At 45.3% G+C, this 12,246-nt stretch overlaps 1 protein-coding gene across 1 annotated transcript; it reads right to left on the bottom strand.

Annotated features, from left to right (window-relative positions):
- Window positions 1–698: 698 nt before the first annotated feature.
- Window positions 699–10,903, bottom strand: C11H22orf15 (chromosome 11 C22orf15 homolog). Its single transcript, XM_029571202.1, has 5 exons — window positions 10,164–10,903; window positions 4,739–4,825; window positions 2,759–2,881; window positions 2,485–2,559; window positions 699–2,046 (listed from the first exon to the last, which is right to left on the bottom strand). The coding sequence occupies exons 1-5, from the start codon at window positions 10,186–10,188 to the stop codon at window positions 1,886–1,888; spliced, it is 471 nt and encodes a 156-aa protein (XP_029427062.1). The 5' UTR covers window positions 10,189–10,903; the 3' UTR covers window positions 699–1,885.
- Between the last annotated feature and the right edge of the window lie 1,343 nt (window positions 10,904–12,246).

Genomic DNA, 12,246 nt, shown 5'->3' with positions numbered 1-12,246 from the left:
AGTGAGGGAACCTGTAACAGGCTCTTCCCCCTGTGAGCGTAAGGAGCACCCAGATAGATAACTCTGAAACCCTGCAAAAGTCTGAATTGGACAGATGGGCAGACTGGGTGGGTCATACGGTCTTTTTCTGCCATCATGTTTCTAAGTCGAATATACTGGTCTGTACCTTAAAGACTACCCTTGCCATCACTGGGAACCAGTGAAAGATCCCCAGATATGGAGAGATGGGTTCACATACTAACAACCTTGCTGCTGGACTAACTGAAGGCGCTCGGTACTTTTCTGTCATAGTCTCAAATACATCTTGCTATAGTGGTATAGACCACTTGTGGAAAAATAAGCTTTTAATTTGCAGAGCTGGAACAGGAGAAAACAAAAAAAGCATGATTTCACCACCGAGGAAATGTTCACCTCTAGTGATAACCTGGCATCTAGGATGACCCCCAAGACTGCATGCCCCGTCCCTAACCTTGACTGGAGAACTGTTTTGTGTAATTGACCCTTTTCCCTTGTGTATCCACAGGGCCTCAGCCTGTGTGCCCACTCAGCCATTCAGAGACCCGCTGAGACTTAAGCTCAGCACCCAAGACTCCTGCTGATCAGATCTGAATGAAATGTATGTGTATCACCTGCGAAGATGTGAAAGTGGACTCCCATAGTTGCAATAAGTTGATTGGGGGTTCCGAGTATAAACCAAAAAGCAGCGGTGATGATAAAGATCCCTGGGGACCATCTCGGGATTCCTCAAGTAAACCTTGCTTCCTACTATCCAGAAACGAAGCAAACCATTCCGTAGCTGATCTGTAGGACTCCATAACAGCAGCTCAAAATCCACTGCTGCTTCCAAGCCCCTATCCAGATCCAGACATCAGTCATCCACCATTGCCACCAGAAGGGACGTGATACTGTGGCAGCATTTGAATCCTGGCAGATGGGCATCGAGGATGAAGCTAGTCATCTGCAAATCATTGTCTGGTTAAGAACTGCCTTTGCAATGATATTTTGCAAGGTTGGAAACTGGGCGATGGCTTTACGAAGACAAGGTTTTGTTTATTAAAAATGTATATTCCATGGATGATATGATATATAGATCAAGGTGGGTAACAAATTAATATATCAGATTAATCATGATGGTACATAGGATCAAAAACAAGCACCACACAGAATTTATCTTGATTTCACACTTAACCAGGGTGCAGCGTATCTCGGTGAGGTCACATGTGTCAGTTGAAGCACTGGATGGTGAGGTGATTAGTTGGTAAAGTGATGTGTGTCAGGTGAAGGGAAGGTTGGTGAGTGATATTTATTTATTTATTTAGATGTATATACTGTTGTTCCAAAAGAAGATCACTACGGTTTACAAAATCGTGTGTGTCAGGCAATGAGTTAAGATACACGTGTGTCAGGTGATGGAAAGGTTGGTGAGTGACGTGGGTCAGGTGATGGGAAGGTTGGTGAGTGATATTTATTTAGACGTATATACTGTCGTTCCAAAAGAAGATCACTACAGTTTACAAAATCATGTGTGTCAGGCAATGGGAAGGTTGGTGAGTGACGTGTGTCAGGTGAAGGGAACGTTGGTGAGTGATATTTATTTAGACGTATACACTGTCGTTCCAAAAAAAGATCACTACAGTTTACAAAATAATGTGTGTCAGGCAATGAGTTAAGAGACACGTGTGTCAGGTGATGGGAACATTGGTGAGTGATATTTATTTAGACGTATATACTGTCGTTCCAAAAGAAGATCACTACAGTTTACAAAATCATGTGTGTCAGGTGATGGGAAGGTTGGTGAGTGACGTATGTCAGGTAATGGGGTGGGTTAGCAGGTGTGCGTGGCAATAACATGATACACTGTTTGGTGATGGGTATCAGGAACATCTCACGTGGACATGTGGGAGGGAGCAGAGCCCTTATTGTGTGACTGGGTGCGGGATTTTGTTGGAGTAGTATTGGGAGACTCTTTGGGTGGTCGAAGCTTCTTCTGCACAGAGGTCCTTGCCTTCTCCTTCAGCTGGGGATTAGATAATTTCTGCAGTCGTTCTGTGAGGGGAACCAGATATCACATCTTTAATCTCACTTCTTTAATCTCAGGCTACATTTTTTTTACAAGAAGAAAATGCTGCTGCCCACAGGTCCAAACGTCTAGTTCTGACCAGAATACTGAAGACTACTTCAGCTACACAACCAGCCCCCAGCTCTACTCTGGGATCATCCCCTTCCCCTTCTGGTGCCAGTAAGGAGAAGATCAGAAGCACATTGAGGGCTGTGAAGGGGAGATGAGGATTTCAGCTTTATCCGGAATGAATAAGCCCTTCACTTCAACCTCAATGGCTCATTGTGGCAAGGCTACTGAGTGGTGCGACAGCTTCAAAGTCCCCTATAGAGACCCAGGCATGCTGCCCCAAGTAATCCTGCAGAGGGCAGCCATGAGCCTGGCTTTCCTATAGCATGATAATCATATCTAGGCTGCTCCCTCACCTGCCAAGACCGGATGGCTTTGTCCCAGGTTCTCCAGCAGGGACTGATAGTGGATTGGTTCTGATCCGTCACCACCTATGGAATGTAAAACATGGATGCTAAGAATAGGTTTCCATTACACAGAGGGATTCATTTGTCTTAATACTGGGGGCATGCTTCATGTGATAGGGTGCATCATATACCCTGTCAGGCCCTGCCCCACGACATTTATTTTAACCCCTCAGAGGGGAGTTACCTCACCCCTGATAGCTGTGATTTTGGGAGAGGTACTTACGGATGACCTTGAGGAGGACATAATGCTGTCGCTCATGCATGTAATTACTGGCAGATTCTGAAGATCCCTCCATTTCACTCAGGTTCAGCAAAGTCCCAGATTCATCAAGGAGGTCAATGGAGTCTGGATAGAGCAGGAAAGAGAGAGGAGAGAATGAAGAGAGACAGGCGTACAGATGAAGTGGGCACACGTATGTCCTCTTCTGCAAGTACTCCTGGATGAAAGTTTAAGTGCGTCTGCCTCGCTAGTTTTGGTAGCTGATTGGGTTTTTACAAAGCATGGGGCTAAGACTTTGTGTGTGCGTGTGGTAGGGGGGAGGGGAGCATGCTGTTAGATTAAATGTGGGAACTTATGCACCCATGAACACATTTCTACAGTCAGTAGCTGGGGTGTGCTACACAAATGAAGATGATTGTACTTAGCAGCACTGTGCAATGGGGATGGGAATTCAGATACAGTAAGTCCCTGTCCCAAAGAGCTTTCAATCTAACTGGTAAATTTTAAAAGAAACATACATGCGCCCATAAATTCTTACCTCATTTTATAAAGTATGCACCTAGCATTTAAAATACTCATGGCACGAGAATATGCCAATAGCCTTTTCATGCGTATCTTATACACTTGCATGGGGGGGAGGGAGGGAGAGAATCGGGGAGGGTTTTTTGGGAGGTGGCTTGGAGTTACAGGGGCTGGTGTTACAGACACATTCAGAGGTATTCGTTGTAAAATTGACATCTAAAGAATTTTAGTCTTTATAAGCAATGAAAAGTCTAACAAGAGGAGTTGATTTGTTCATTGCAGTCTCTGCACTTTTTAACTTGGAAAATCTAACATTGCGATGCTAAGTAGAAGGAACCACAAAAAAGCAGTATTTTTGTTTGTTTAGTTGAACCCTTGACACACGGCAAGACTCTATGCCAGCTCCAGGGCTGGTGTTAAATTTTCCATGTTAAAAATTGCACATCGGGCGCATGGCAGTTTTTTGCATTAGGGTTAATAGCTAATAGCCTCATCTACATGGTATTTACATGTGATGAGCGCTAAGAGCTATGTGCTTGTTTGGACGTGTGTTTTGGATGTGCTAATCCCATTCCTGCAATGGGAGTTATCCAAAACGTGCATCAAGCTGTGCGCTAGACTGAGCACACTATATTGCATTGGCCCCTCTATGGGGTGGGATTTATCCCCTGGGCTCGCTATCAGACCGATACAGTACATTGTCATTGGACGCGCGTTTTCCCTTACCCTTTATTCAGTAAGGGGCGGAAAACGCGCGTCCAACCCGCCGAACCTAATAGCGCCCTCAACATGCAAATGCATTTTGATGGCCCTATTAGGTATGGCCGCGCGATTCAGTAAGTAAAATGTGCAGCCAAGCCGCACATTTTACTTTCAGAAATTAGGGCCTACCCAAAGGTAGGCCCTAATTTCTTCAGGCACTGGGAAAGTGCACAGAAAAGCAGTAAAAACTGCTTTTCTGTGCACCCTCCTACTTAATATCATGGCGATATTAAGTCGGAGGTCCCGAAGGGTAAAAAAAAAAATAAATAAAAAAAAAATTGAAGTCGGTCGGCGGCTGTCGGGTCGAAAACCGGATGCTTAATTTTGCCGGCGTCCGGTTTCCGAGCCCGTAGCTGTCAGCGGGCTCGAGAACCGACGCCGGCAAAATTGAGCGTCGGCTGTAAAACCTGCTGACAGCTGCTGCTCCGGGCCAAAAGGAGACGCTAGGGACGCGCTAGTTTCCCTAGCGCCTCCTTTTGCCTGTTTCTACCGCTGGACCTAATTTAAATACTGCATCGCGCGCACAGGCAAGTGGCCTGTGCACGCGCTGGGAGAGCGGGCGTTCGCCCGCTCTCCCGCGGACTTATTGATTCGTCCTGTATGAGAGGTGGGACATTGTGATCTATCTCCTGAGCCTTGTACGGGGAGTAACCTCCAGATTCCAGCCTTTGGGATTCAGCCCACCAGCTGCTTTCTCACCTCCAGGTTCGCACTGGCATTTCTTCTTCAGGTATTCTGTCAGGTTGTTGATCTGGCAGTTAGGGTTCAGCAGCACCTCACAATCAGCTGGGAAAGGGTTAAAGGTAAAATGAGAATAGTAAGGAAAATTAAACAAACATGGACCTAAGATGTGGGTGGGAACAGTTTAGGTGAGGTGACTGTCCGTGACTACACAGAGCAAAGCCTGAAGAAAATAAGACTCGGGTCCTAATTTATCAGTCCTAATTTATCAGTTAATGATCTGAAACTCTTTGTGTCTCAGTCATGGAGTGGTAAGACAGGGCAGGACTTAGAATTCTTTATCCGTAAAGTCTCATTGCCAATAGAAGGACTAGGGGGCATTCCATGAAGTTAGCAAGTAGCACATTTAAGACTAATCGGAGAAAATTCTTTCTCACTCAACGCACAATTAAGCTCTGGAATTTGTTGCCAGAGGATGTGGTTAGTGCAGTTAGTGTAGCTGGGTTTAAAAAAGGATTGGATAAGTTCTTGGAGGAGAAATCCATTAACTGTTATTAATCATTATGTAATTATTATGGTCCGAGAGAGAGCATTATCATTGGCAGGCCCAAAAGCATGGAATTCACTTCCGTTAGACCTTAGATTAGAGACTAACACCTATTCATTCCAAAAAAGTTGAAGACATGGCTCTTTGAACAGGCTTTTGCTCAACCCTAAACAGTCTCTATTTTATTTTTTATTTGACCTTTTATAGTTTTATTTTACCTTATTTTGTTATTTTATTTGATTTTATGTTTATAGTGATTTAAGTGTGTGATCTACTTGTATTATATAATGAGTTATTTTTTAGATTAAGTGTTTTTAAAGAATTTTACCTTGCCTAAGTTTTAAGATTTGTTGAACTGTTTTATATTGTATTTCTATTTATGACTTAGTCTGTATTTGTTTTTGCCCTGTAAACCGACATGAAGTTAACATGAATGCCGGTATATAAAAGTGAATAAATAAATAAATAATCAAGTTTACTTATGGAGTTGCCACTGCTTTTAATTACATCAGTAGCATGGGATCTTCTTGGTGTTTGGGTAATTGCCAGGTTCTTGTGGCCTGGATTGGCTTTTCTTGGAAACAGGATGCCGGGCTTGATGGACCCTTGGTCTGACCCAGCATGGCAATTTCTTATGTTCTTATCAGTCCAGGCTTGACACTGTGTCACATATCCGAGACCTGCTGAGCCCTGATCCATTCGTTGCAATGTTGGGAACATGGATTCTGTGTTGGGGGCAGGATAAACCTATAGGGCACTGAAAAGGATTGCACTTCCAATAAAATAGGCCCCTCTCCAAGTGTTGTGTTCCAAACAGAAAAAAAAGCTTTACAGAAGAAAAATTAAGAGCTCCACAGGTATAAAAATAAACATTAAAAGGTGAATTTTAAAACCGGCGCGGGGGTGCACATGTACGCGTGTTTGTCGGCTTGTGCCCAGAGACGTGCACGCATGTTATAAAATAGCCTGGCTGCATGCACAAGTGCGCCCAAGTTTAAGTGGAAGTGCGCCTGTGCGTGCAAAAGCTGCTTCTGCGTACGCGGGGGGATCTTAAACCAGTTCCTCCCCAGTTCACCCAGTTACCAGCTAGGTCCTCCATAACCCCTGGTTTGATAGCCTGTACACCCCCCCCCCCCCCCCCCCCCGTTACCCCAGACCCTTTACACATCTCCGAAATGGCTTGTTAGAGGTTTTTTTTTACTTACTTGCCGTCCATAGCGGAAGTAAAGTCCTCGTCGCACACTGGATCGCGTAAGCATTTACCTGCAAATTTCTGATTAAAGGCTTGAACCACCCATGCCCCGCCCAGACCATGCCCACGCCCCGCCCCTTTTTTAGTTCCGAGATGTGCATGCAGCGGCATTTACGAGCGTATCAGGGCGGCTTTTAAAATCCGCTCAGCGCGCGTGGGCCTGACATATTCACACATCCCTTAATTAATGCACATGTCGGGCTTTTAAAGTTCAGCTTTAAGTATAATAAGCCAAAAGCAGGAAATTCCAGGATCACAGAAAAGTGGGTTCAGTTCCTTCTGCTGCTTAACTGTGGCTCAGCAACCCAGGGATCTCAAACTCAATGGTCTCACCCTTACTCTCTGCTTGTAGGACGCAGTCCTCTCCGTGATCTCCTAATCCCTGTCCTTCCTAACAGGAACTCCCTAACAATCGAAGGCTTCATTGCAAAGCTTACAATGGAAACCCACATTTCAAAGGTGCATTTGTGCCAGATTCATCAACTTTGCCACCATGAGGCATGCAGTAATAATCACTGCTACTATGAAAACTGATGAATATGATGTAATACAGTTACAACTCAACAAGAAAACATCATATATGGAAACTTGATTTTTTAAAATTTTTTTTATAAAATGAGCGGGAATCTCATAAAGTAGTGAATATAACAACGATAGCTATTTAAAGCTTTGAGCAGTCTGCGGCGTTGAGACTGTAACATTCAATTTTTTAATCATTGATTCCCGTTCATTATGTTAGGTGTGGGACACATTAGCATTCTACTTAAACTTATTTCATGCCTTCGCAGTGTCAAACCATAAATAACTTGGATTTTTTGAGAGGATTTCCTGTCCCCTGATTTTTTATGAACAGAGAGCAACCGCTCTTTCATGCAAAAGACACCGCTCTAGAAACAGGCTGGAGATAATCAGAGTTACCGCTCTATTTAGGAGCCGCCGCTCCACTTTGCCCGAGCTTCCGCTCTGTTTAGGAGTCGCCGCTCCACTTTGCCCGACACGGCTCGTGTTTCGTAAAGATCCTTCCTCAGGGGCCTGTGGTAAATAACGTGATTATGGTCCTTGCGATGTGGCAGGGTTCTGTGTCCTCTCCTCCGGTACAGCGTTTCCCTTAAGGATCCACCTGTTCATAAAAAAATCAGGGGAAAGGAAATCCTCTCAAAAAAATCCAAGTTATTTATGGTTTGACACTGCGAAGGCATGAAATAAGTTTAAGTAGAATGCTAATGTGTCCCACACCTAACAGAATGAACGGGAATCAATGATTAAAAAATTGAATGTTACAGTCTCAACGCCGCAGACTGCTCAAAGCTTTAAATAGCTATCGTTGTTATATTCACTACTTTATGAGACTCCCGCTCATTTTATAAAAATTTTTTTAAAAAATCAAGTTTCCATATATGATGTTTTCTTGTTGTGCAGTAATAATCAGCCACACTGACCACTGCAATTCTCACAAGTTCATCTCAAACGCCTCCAGCTCTGACAAAGTACAGCTGCTAGAGTCCTAGTAGGCCCCAAAGCAACTGACTGCATCAAGTCACTCTTAAGTCAATGGCATGCAGGACACACTTCAGAACTTTGCTTTGTCTTCAGATCTATAGATAACATGGCCCCTGACTATCTCTCCTAGCTTCCGATCTCCCGCTCTCCCACAAGAGAACTTCATTCCTCTCCCTCATTCCTGGCTTCCGATCTCCCGCACTCCCACAAGAGAACTTCATTCCTCTCCCTCATTCCTAGCTTCCGATCTCCCGCTCTCCCACAAGAGAACTTCATTCCTCTCCCTCATTCCTGGCTTCCGATCTCCCGCTCTCCCACAAGAGAACTTCATTCCTCTCCCTCATTCCTGGCTTCCACCAGATTCCAAGCATTGAGGTGCTGTGCCCCAAGATACCATTCAGACAGCCTACCTTACCGTCAGGAACAGAGGTAAGGCTTGGCTAGTCATCCTGCCTTTCCCTAAATTACACTTGAAACTCTTCTATCTCTTCTCTCCTCATATCTTGTATGCCTCTCTTTAACATACCTCCCATTCATGCTTCCCTAGGTTTATGGTAAACTGAGTCATAAATTTTGCAGGAATTTAACCACAATTCAGATTGCAATGTGCCTTGAGACCAGCTTGGTAAAAGCAGAATATCAAATGTTTATAAATGAATAAAGAACTGCTGGATTATCCCCTTTCCTTGTGCGCTCACACTCACCAGTAGCTTTATCCCCTAAAGCTTGCAGTACTGTTACTATGTACAGGATACAGGGGAGGGCTTAAAGGAAGACAGTAAATAAATACAAAACTTGTCCCGTTTACATCTGAAGAGATTTAGTGGCCATGGTTACTTCTGCTGGCAAAAATGTTCCCGACTTTTACCACTGAGAGCAAAACATCCCTTCCTGGGGAGGGGGAGAAATCTGCTACCCCTTAACCTTCCAGGTTGCCTCCTTGTTAGGTAGAAAGGCTGTCTGTGAGATTCGTGGAGGGGCCTTTCATAGATCTGATTAGGGTAATTACATCTCCTCTGAAATGCCTTCTTTTCTGACCTACATAACCCCGGTCTGGATGAGCTTTCAGCAGATGCAAGCTCCCCTGTCCCTTTATTAGCTTGCACCTATGTAATATTTAGAGATCCTTTTTGAGGATGGTTCCCACCCAAAACTGAACCCTGAAACCGTGCTCCCAATGTGGCCTTGGGCAAGGTGTATACACTGGGAGAGTGCTCTCCTCATGCCCTGCTTAATGCCCACCGACGTGCGGGTGTCCTGCTGGCTTGGCTTTGCACACTCATTCCCAGGTTGCTTTCACTTTTGTTTCGGTGGTTCAGCCACCCACTGCCCTCCCAGTAAAGAAATATTGCCTCTCTTCCTCCCTCCAGCTTCATTTCGTGACCCTGTCTCCTTCAGCCCTCCCTCTCCTACCATCCTGAAGCCTTCCACATGCCCTTGCTCTGGGTGAATTCACAGAGGCGATAATAAATCCAAATAAGACATAAATAAACATGGGCTCTTATTTTCAGAAGATCGCTGCCTACGCTGCACCTGTTGCACTGCTGAGTATGGCAGAGGGGGGCTGCAGGATAACCCTGGCTGATTCTGTAATATTTAGAGACCTTCGTTTCCAGTTTTCCTTTTATTCTTTCCTGGAATTTAAAAACAGGAGAAAAATCAGTAGAAAGGAAAAGACTCTCTTTTTTCCATTAGTTCTCCTGTTTTTGTTCGTTAAAATAGACCCTGATAAATTCCAGGGGAAATAAACTACAATCCCTAATAACAGCACACAGGGGTTTTCTGTCCTGGGATTGCAGCAGGTGGAGTCATTGAGATCTCTTGGGACCTCCATACGTCCCACACTTCCCAGCAAGGCAAATGATGCAATCAGAGGCCTAGAGAATGTGGCAGAAAATCACCAGCCTGCTTACAAAGAACTTCCAGGCCCATCTCAACATGTCTGTGCATACATATTACACCCTAGGAACCTCAGAAGGGCGCGCTGTTTGGCGTACTGCAGTTATTATAAAGAGCACTAGTAGTAAATATGAGAGACAGATCAGACTCAGCATTCCTGGCTTATGAGTAAATTTCATTCTTTTCACTGCATGCACAGAATTAACCCATTTGGAGATATTCCCCGAGCATGTCCTTACCCTTACCTCCAAATTTCACAGTTACGAACATGCTAATCCTAGTGGTGAACTTTTCTACTCCCTCTCTGTGGATGACACAGAGTCCTGGCTGTAGCTGGCTCACGATCCTCACAGCTGTAAGTGACTCAGGGTCCTCCTGGCTGTAGCTGGCTCACGATCCTCATTGCCTGTAGATGACCCAGGGTCCTCCTGGCTGTAGCTGGCTCACGATCCTCACAGCCCGTAGATGACCCAGGGTCCTCCTGGCTGTAGCTGGCTCACGATCCTCACTCCTGGTAACTAATGCTGCCTCACTGACTCTCAGCTGCGCATATACACAAGGATTTCTCTCATAGAGAAGTTTCAGCTGCACAGAAGCAAGGAGGTGACAAAGGCTGTTATTAAGTGCCATTTAATTAACCCCTCAGGGGCCCATGTTCCCTGTTAACACTAATTTTTGTCCACAAACAGATTTGCCAGCCACAGAGAAAGCGCTGGGTCTGGAGCTGTACTCAGACGCCTCTTAGCTGAAGGATGGCAACGCCTCTCTGGGAGAGAGTCGCCCATCCCCCCATCCCCCCATCCTCTCTCCAGCCAAAAGCTGGAGCTACAAGTCTGCACGTGCAATAGGATAAAAGCAAGTCTGGTTCAGTCTGACCCTTCTGAAAGCTCTCCTTCTGGTCATCTGATGGAGGGTGAGGCTGGCAGGGCAGATGTCTGGCTTGCAGCCCCAGAGGCGAGTGACCTGTGATCTGTCCTTTGCACACTCCCTCTTTCACTACTCAGCCTAAGAGAGGAAGCTTAGGGAGGAGCACACAGAATGTGGGGTGACTCCATGATGACAGTGATTGGGAAGGAGCAAGGAGAGAAACTACAGAGAGTGAAAAAGAAGCAGCAGTAGAAGGTCTGAGTTTGAAGGCAGCGTCTGGGAGCCAACACCTCGACTGGAGAACCATGTCTGGGGGGGGGGGGGGGCAGTGTATGGAGGACAGGTCTGGGGGCTAATTCCTGGACTAGAGGTCAGTATCTGGGGGACATTATCTGGGTGGAGGGCAGCATCTGGTGAGGGGAATGGACAGTGCCTGGGGGCAGACCCTATATAGTTCCTCTGTCTTGCACTAAGCACAAGGCTAAAGGATTTCACTTGGTGAAAGTTTCCCCCACTTTCCCCTTCTCATGCTGAGGTCTGGCTGGCAGGGCACACTGTGCGGACGCCATTACACTCCTGTTTCCATGGTATCATTAAACACTGAAAATCCAGAGCCCCCTTAGGCAAGAAAAGAAGCCAAACCACTACCCTTTGTGCTCCAAAACTGCTTCCCTATGGCAACAGTCACCAAGGAAACAGGTAAAGGCCTTCATAGGACGTCAGGCCATTGTGGTTGATTGTCCAGGCCCTGCCTGCCCTTCACCATATTCAAATGTGGGGCACACTCAGTATTGGGGGGGGGGGCGGGGTAAATCTCTGATAATATTGTGTTTTTCTTTTTACCCTGGATGGCAGGTTAAATCTCTTTCAACATCAAAATGCATGGTGCAGCAGATAATACCATAAGCTTGCTGGGCAGACTGGATGGACCATTTGGTCCTTTTCTGCCGTCATTTCTAGGTTTCCATGTCTTCTTGTCTTCTAGGCCTCTTCATAGGCCAGGTCCTCTTGTTGGTGGAAGCTTATGTACCTTCTTCCTTGAGTAACAATGTCTTTTATGCTGCTGGCCAATGGTCCAAAAAAAGATCTCTAACTTAGTGGAACCAACAAGATGTCAAAACTTTCCTGTGTTCATTAAGAAATAAACAAAGTGTACACATAGAACAGAGAGAAAACAAGAAAATGTTTCTCTATTTCAAAGTCCTTCCTTGTAAGAATGAGAACAATGCAACAATTCAACTTCAATTAAATATCCATTCCTTCTGGAAGGAAAGTCCCTCAGTCCCTGGGTAGACCAAATAGAGTGCAGGGTGTGGCTTGCGCACTCTGGTTTCATCTGGCAAGTTTATTTCTTCGTGATTAGAGTAAGATCCTTTGGGTAGAATGCAAATTACTCAGAGTTCCTGAATGCTCCCGCATTCCTCATCTCCTGGCTCAAAGACATGGGATGTGATCTGGTGA

This window comes from Rhinatrema bivittatum, chromosome 11 (assembly GCF_901001135.1).
Source record: "Rhinatrema bivittatum chromosome 11, aRhiBiv1.1, whole genome shotgun sequence".
In the NCBI taxonomy this organism is placed as follows: domain Eukaryota; kingdom Metazoa; phylum Chordata; class Amphibia; order Gymnophiona; family Rhinatrematidae; genus Rhinatrema; species Rhinatrema bivittatum.
The sequence above is the reverse complement of the archived record's forward strand: the minus strand, read 5'-3'. Positions and strand labels throughout refer to the sequence as shown.

Bases quoted from the DNA above. Each gene is read 5' to 3' on its own strand.
- C11H22orf15 (XM_029571202.1), bottom strand. From the start codon at position 10,188: ATGTTCGTAACTGTGAAATTTGGAG. The intron at 2,882-4,738 runs GTGAGAAAGCAG...TGCTCTATCCAG, and splicing joins ATGCCAGTGCGAACCTGGAG to ACTCCATTGACCTCCTTGAT. The intron at 2,047-2,484 runs GTGAGGGAGCAG...TTCCCCTCACAG, and splicing joins AAGCCATCCGGTCTTGGCAG to AACGACTGCAGAAATTATCT.